General features: G+C 31.8%; 1 protein-coding gene across 1 annotated transcript; it reads right to left on the reverse strand.

Annotated features, from left to right (window-relative positions):
- Positions 1 to 2,457: 2,457 nt before the first annotated feature.
- Positions 2,458 to 4,062, reverse strand: LOC149547165 (G-type lectin S-receptor-like serine/threonine-protein kinase LECRK4). The gene has a single exon (XM_089794112.1). It carries the CDS (start codon positions 4,060 to 4,062, stop codon positions 2,458 to 2,460), a length of 1,605 nt encoding a protein of 534 aa, XP_089650238.1.
- Positions 4,063 to 8,251: the final 4,189 nt, after the last annotated feature.

An 8,251-nucleotide genomic window follows, 5' to 3' on the forward strand; every position in this document is an offset into this window, starting at 1 on the left:
GTTAGATTTTGTATTCAATCAATCAAGAGATGTAGTCAACAAGACTAAAAAAATTAGAATTTACAATATCGTAAAGTGTTGAAATTCAACATATTTGAACTAGGATGCCAAACAAAAATGATTTAAAAAGTTATTGAAGACCATATCCTTCAAATATGTCCAAAGGATTCACAATCTAAACATAGCAATTCTTACCTAAACTCCATAACTCTTTTACTCACCTATATTTTGTTAGGTTTATTACATTAATTAGGTTAGTTTTAGTGTTTAGATTAGATGAATAAAATTAGTTCAGTATATAGTTGCTGGGAAGTTATTCCCATAAGCAGTTTTTGTAAGAGAAAATAAAACCATATAAAGATGCCCAGACATTAATGTAATTGATTCAGTATTATTCAATATTATTATTCATATCATTCCAATATGATATTCAGTATGGTTTCAACATCAATTCAATTTGTATCTAAATGATGATCTAAATCAATAGTTTCAGCATTATATTTTTTCTCTTTCATTTTATATTCTTTGGGCCTATTACAGTGGTATCAGAGTGGGTTAATCAATGGGGAGAAGAGTGCCTTTGATGGATTTTGGATGATCCGAGTCTAAAAAAATAGGAGGTTGGAGGTAATGGAGGTTGGAGGATTTTTATCATCTCAAGCTAGCTTCTCACTTAGAGATGATTACTGCATGAGAAGTACCTATTTGTGTCCCTGTAAAGTTGGGGCTTAGCCAATTCCTCCATGAAGATAAGAGGGGAATTGATAGATTTGTGTCCCTGAAGAAAAGAGGTGGCTTGGCTACGTGATTGTCCTTTTATTGAGTGAGAGGGGGCAAGATTTCAACAATGGCGTTTGAGACACTCGGAGGAGATGTCAACTTTCAAAGGAAAGACATCCAGACATATTAGTGGTGATTGTTTCTACAACACTTGAGGAGGCATTAGACACACTCGGAGGAGATGTGGACTTTCGGAGGAAAGGCGTCTCATGTATAACACAGAGGAGGCATCAGGCACACTCCATGGAGATGTGAAATTGTGGAGGAACTATGTCTCATTGTATAAGAGAGGTAGAAACAATGTTATTATGAGTGCAACTTCAAGATTTATAGTGTGAAGTTGGGATATGAGGGCAACTTCAGGATTAAGATTTGAAATTGGAAGTTGCAGACTACTTTTAAAGATTGGTAAAGGAACTCAACTTCAAGATTAGGATTTGCAATCTGAAGTTGCAGACTACTTTCAAAGTTTGGTGAAGGAGCTTCATCAAAGTTTATCATCTTGGTGAAGGCTTTTCAATTTTATTGGATTAATTTAATAAGGGGGGGGGATGTTGAACTTATTACATTAATTAGGTTAGGAATGTTGGACTTATTACATTAATTAGGTTAGTGAGAATGATTGTTGAATTAATGTAATAAGGGGGGAATGTTAGGTTTATTACATTAATTAGGTTAGTTTTTTTTGTTTAGATTAGATGAATAAAATTAGTTCAGTATATAGTTGCTAGGAAGTTATTCCCGTAAGTAGTTGTTGTAAGAGAAAATAAAACTATATAAAGATGCCTAGACATCGATGCAATTGATTTAGTATTATTCAATATTATTATTCATATCATTCGAGTATGATATTCAGTATGGTTTCAGCATCAATTTAGTTTGTATCAAAATGATGATCTGAATCAATAGTTTCAGCATTATATTTTTGCTCTTTCATTTTATATTTTTCAGTTTTACATTCTTTGGGCCTGTTACATATTTTATTGGAACAAATTAGCATTTTAATAAATTATATTCATATTATAAGCCTTTTTTCCTATTACTCTTTGAGAATCATATAATGCAATACTTAACTAGCCTCAATCGAACCTAAAAATCATTCACAAACCCAATTCATTAGTTGACATAAAATTACATTATGCTTGCAAAACAAGGCTATCTCTGTTACTAGAGGTAACTAAATAGCTATAACAATCTTACACACATCCTCATATAAGAGGGAAACCTAATCTACAAGATATACAATATAAGACGCAATTAAATGATATTTTAAAAATATAGACTGAAAACCATTTATAATGTGATGTTTGTCTTATCTTCAACCAGACATGCTTTATGATTTGTCAAAATGTACACCAACACATGATACTTCCTTTTACGACTCTTTAAATATTCAGACACATTTTTACAGATACTATTTTGAAAGATCAATTTGGTAAGGCCATTGTTTTGAATTCCATGTTAAATAATTTTTTTGAAACATTAGAAAGCACACAATGTGATCTATAATGTTCTAAGCCACTATGAAAATTTGAAAAGCAAAATTCAATTTAATATATACCATAGTCGAAAATTTGTTATACCTGCAGCTAATTATAGCTTCAGCACTAGGGCAACTAAATACCTTAATAATAAACCCTATCCATTCCTAGAAGAGAAAGACAATGGTTATAGGTTTCAGGAAGAAGAAACTTCAGGAAAAGGGGGCACTTGAATCTCAATGGTTCCTTCAAGCATCTGAACTACTTTTTTCATTGATGGTCTCAGAGATGAATCTTCCTGAATGCACCAAAGTCCCACCAACACCATTCTTTCCAACTGTGTTTCCTCAATACCTCGGCGATCTTGCTGCTCCACCAATTTGACAAGCTGACCATATTTGAAGCAATCGTAGACCCAATCACACAAAACCATTTCATTTTCTGGCAAATGCAACTCGAACATTTTCCTGCAACAGATAATCTCTAAGAGCACCACTCCGAAGCTATACACGTCCACTTTCACGGTAACGGCCACATTCTTATGCCATTCAGGAGCTATGTAGCCGACGGTTCCGCGGGCCACAGTGAATGTTCTCGTTTGCTCTGCGCCAATCAATTTTGATATTCCAAAGTCGGCTATCTTAGCACGATAATTATCATCCAGCAGGATGTTTTGGGGCTTTATATCACAATGGATTATAGGTGTTTCGCACTCTTCATGCAGATAGAAAAGTCCCCTTGCAGTTCCTAAAACAATCTGAACGCGCGTCTCCCAGTCGAGATCTCGTGCACCCCTGAATAGAAACTTGTTCAGAGACCCATTTGACATGTACTCGTATATCAGAAGCCTGTGTGAGCCCTCGCTACAGAAGCCATACAGTTGGACAAGATTTTTATGATGGCTTGCCCCGATGATATCCATCTCTGTTCTAAACTCCCGTTCTCCATCTTCCTCATGCCCTTCTTGCACGAGCAGATCCTCAAGTTTCTTCACTGCAATTTCTCGGCCATCAGATAAGACGCCCTTGTAGACCTTCCCAAAACCCCCTCTTCCTATCTGTTCTTTGAATCCTCCAGTAGCAGCCTCGATCTCTTCATAACTAAACGATTGCAGCCCCCGGGGAATAGGGTTTCGATGGTCTTGCAAGGCTTTCACTTTGAGCCTGCATGTATACAGCCAAATCAATAACAAAATTGCCGCAAAGACAAAGGAACAAATAAGAAGGCTAATGCCAATAACTGTAAGCGGCTTCCCCTTCTCGTTTCTTCCCTCTTGCATTTTGGGAGGACCTGCTGCGCTGTAGACTTTTATATAAACTGTTCTTGAGTCGCTTGGCAAACTGAATCTGAGAGGCGTTGCTTTCTTCCAACATGTTTGTGTGGCGTTAGAGAGGCCGTAGATAGCCACTTTGCAATAGCAGTCTTCCATGCATGCCTGGCGACACGCGCTCTCACTTGTGGATGTCAACTTGGAATAATCACTCCCTGGAAAATCTATGCCCGCGAGCCTCTGCATCTCTGCGCCACTTGCGCTGCAGCTTTGTAACTGCGATGGATTTTGAACGCATCCCTTTGAGTGGTTGGCCCTGTCGAAAAAGTCGAATCCGGGTGGGCAAGTGCAATTGAATGAAGAACCAGAGACTTCGCAGACTCCATTGAAGCCACACACCCCAACATCGTTATCCACGTCTGCAGGCAGACAAGGGTTTCCCTGCTGCTGAGTTACAACGCTGATGACCATTAAGAGCAGATAAGCAACATGCACCAGACGGAGGATGGTGCTTGTGAAAGTCTTCGCCATTTGTGGCGAATGAAATGATAGAACGGACGTATTTAATGCGCGCGGAGTTTGCTTGACATGGAAGAGAGAGTCATCAGCAAATAGGGACTTGGTCGACGGGCCGTCCTCCACCGTTTGTTTCTTCAATGGCTTTTTAATATATTCGCAATGTTTGAATCATTCATAAAGATTATGAAATTTGTCTCACAATCATTGAAGATGAACCTATTGAACAATTCAGATTTGCAATGTTAGAAATACGCCTTCAAAGAAAAATCATCTATGTGAATTGATAAAGCATTTAAACATACAGTTTTAATCTGAAATTCTATTAAGAGGTCTTTTAAGTATTTGTATATTATTAATTGAGAAGTATTGAAAATAATTTAAAAATTTAATCTTAAAGATTACTAAAATAAATAAATGCAATCATCATTATTATTTTAAAAGGATTCTGACATTATAGTAATGTATTTTACTAATTATATATAAATAATTAAACTCATATATTATATATTAAAAGAATACAGATGATCATCACATTGTTAATTTTATAATACTATTATCATCTTGATCATCTTGACTATAGATAGGAATTTGAGTTAAGGCATATACTTCATTTAAGTATAAGATAGCAACACACATTACCATCATTCTAGATTTATAATGTATTAGCCATAAAATATCAATATTATCATATATTCTTCAAGGTCTTCTATATGAATTTCTCTACTAGTACCATATGATATCTATGATGCACAAAATTGCATAGATTTATATAAATAACAATAGTTATATAAAATGTTAGCATATGGTCATTACCAAAATAAAACCACTTCTTCCAGTTTTACTCTTAAGATTTCAAAGTAGAGCTCTTAGCAATATTCCCTCATGGGTTCACTCCTAGTAATATTATAATTAATTTCACTGAGATTTGGTTGATATAGGAAATTTTTTATAAAGTGAATTTACAATAAATATTGAAAGTTTGAAAGTAATAAAAGGATGTCATGTTTCTTGTAAATGAAACTATTATAAACATTAAACATATACAAATTATATTTTAAATCTTTCTATCTATAATTAAACCATAAGATCATAATAAGCATATTGAAGTTTAGATATATAATTGTGAATGTTTAAAATATTTTAAAAATAATCATCTAGAATTTTGATTCATTCTTCAATACTTGAAATCAATTGATAACTCCAAACTCAAGAATAATATTTAATAGTAAAACATTAGTCATTCATAAACATTAAAAATTCAAACTGATTGAAAGCCACAAGATAATTTAGTTTTATTAATAAATCTAATAAATTATTTAATTTATTTACGTGACTTTTTGTCCGTTCAAGATTTTCACTCTCAAAAAATACTCATACACATTCCCTATACTAATCTGCACATATTTACTCCCATATTATAAAATAAAGTATTTTCTTTTCTTTAAGCGGAATACTAGATCCTCAAACAGTGCTGTAATAGTTTTGAAATGATCTGTGATTGGATTTAATCAGAGAGTAAGTTTATTGCAGTTATGATTACTTAGGAATTCGCTATAATTATTTATACATATATAAAATAGACATTTTTATATAAAATATTGGCTGTGAATTGAGGTTTTCCTTTTGGATTCTTTCACTAATGAACCTTTGAATCCAGTTAATTATTCTATATATACATTCTAGTACCTCGTCTACCTTTTCCAAAAAATAAATTTAAAAAATATCACCAATTCTAACATGCACAGCTTTTTCTGGTTTTAAAATGGACTTCGTTCATAGCCGTCGCTTAAAATTGACCGAATCTGCCTTGCGCTTGACTTTTAGTTTTTGTAAGTAAAAAAAACAAAAACAAGTTTGAAGAATGTTGATTTGATTATCATTTTGTTTGTGACATCTTTGTCAAGGAGTTGGTCGATCGCCTGCGGTATATATCCGTCGAACATGATCTCAATACATTGAAATTGGCGATGAACATAACTTATCTGCCGCTTCTCTAGATTTTGCTCCTTACAGAATGCTAGGAATGCCATTGAAAGAATATTTACTCGTATGTCTGAAGACTCTAATTATATGGCTATTTGTAATAAAAGTCTGCGGTTTAGTTTTAAATAGAATGGCTTAAACATCACACACTAAGCTTAACTCATAGACCAAAAGTGTTCAATAGTAAAAGTTGATTTTTTTTCCCAAGCTTAATTATTCCCTTAGTGTATGATGTTTAAGGGTGGCCGTCCTAAACAACTTATATATAATGATGGACTTATTTCACTCGTTAAATAAAAGAAGAGGTTACTTTTTCTTTTTTATTGATCATTATGCATGTAATTTTACGAAATTTTAAAAAGTTAAAAAATTTGTGATATTTTATGTCTTGTAAAAACTAATTTTAAATATGGAAATGAATTTGTTTCTTATTTAAATCTACGTGAAAGAACTACTTTTTAATTTAATATTTTGATCTAATTATATTAGAAACACATAAGTTCATATATTTGACAACTAGCTAAATAGGCAACAAATCAATCATCCTCTTTCAAAAATTGCAAAAGTATTACACAAAGAATACACTCAAAAAATCTAAACCAAACACATCAAATAATATTCTTGTATTTCTTCATTCATCTTCTCCACATTTTCAACTTTGAAAACCATTAAATTTTATCTTTGCCTTAGCTATTCTGTTTTACGCTTTCAAAAATCAGTCTTCTAATATTACTCACCTTCTCTTAGGTGGGAAAATTTCCCTATATGAACAACTTGAAAGACAGACAAGATTTATTGGTCCTTCTAAAATGGCATTTCCAATTCAAATCCAATATCTTTACTTCTATGCGTCTTAAATTATGAATGTTTTAAATAAGAAAAAAATTAAGTTAAAAATTATTTTCAAGTGACACTAAATGAACTTCAAACTCTCTCAAAGTCGGGATTGGCCTTATCTACAAATAGAAAGATAGAAAAACCAAGTTTTAGACCATCTCTTAGACCTTCAAACTTTCAATACTTTAATGCAACCTCAAAGTATTGGAGCAGTTTGATGAGAGAAATAAAACATGCCTACAATATTAAGAGAAAAATGTTATCATAACAATAGTCAAATGAATCGAAGACATGCATTCCAATATAAAAATGAAAAGTTAAAAATGTTACAACAGTCAAGATACACATAATTTTTTGCAAGTTTTATTCATAAATAAATGATATGTTGTCATTGACATCAACTACATTCATTTCTCTAGGTGAAATGTCAATTTTATATGACTAACTAGTAATTTTGTTTGAGGAAAGAAATTGCCAAAGTGGCAAAAGAAGAGTAGGACACAAGTATATATATATATATATATATATATATATATATATATATATATATATATATATATATATATATATATATATATGAATGACAGAGAGTTGGAGATTGCAATTGTAGGACATGCAAATAGACATAATTACAAGTCTAATCCAATGTTCAAATTTTTTGGAGTTTCAATATGAATAATATATTCAAAGATGAATACCAATATGATTGAACTTAGGGAAGAACAAAGTAACTTGGTAAGATCAGTTAATGTGCTTGGTAAATCAATAAAGAGTACTAATTTGATGATTTCATGGATGACATAAAAATTACATGGAGAGTTATTATTTGGTGATCTTTGACTGAGATATAGAGAAGGTTGTATACCTTTCATTATTTATCCTTTTGGGTTGATAAATTTATGGTTTTTAGTTAATGATCTCATATTTAAGATCTAATTTTTACTGCAAAGAAAAATATTCCATGAGATTGATGTGTAATAGTAAACTTTGAATGATATAAGAAAAAAATTGAAAATATATTGAATCATTGATGCTACTATTTAATTTTTTTATGGATGGTAAGTCATTTTTTCTATGTAAAGTGACTATATTACTTAATTTTTAAATTTTTTTTTTTTTTTAGCATTAAGCTCTAGGATGCAATTTTAAATATAGATACATTCCCCATCTTTTTGGACTTATACCTTTAACAAGCTACTTATAACTATAGTATTGACATATTTGTGAGTATCATTTCCACCTTTTGTTCTCTTAATAAAGGTTTCCTCAATAAAAAAATCATAGCGTTATGATGTTTATGATTTTTATATTAATTTTTTTAATTTTAGTTATTTTGAATTTATTTTGGTTTTGGTTGAAGAAGTTAAAGAATATTGCTACA

Source organism: Cupressus sempervirens, chromosome 7 (assembly GCF_028749045.1).
Source record: "Cupressus sempervirens isolate cs-2001-9-10 chromosome 7, ASM2874904v1, whole genome shotgun sequence".
Taxonomy (NCBI): domain Eukaryota; kingdom Viridiplantae; phylum Streptophyta; class Pinopsida; order Cupressales; family Cupressaceae; genus Cupressus; species Cupressus sempervirens.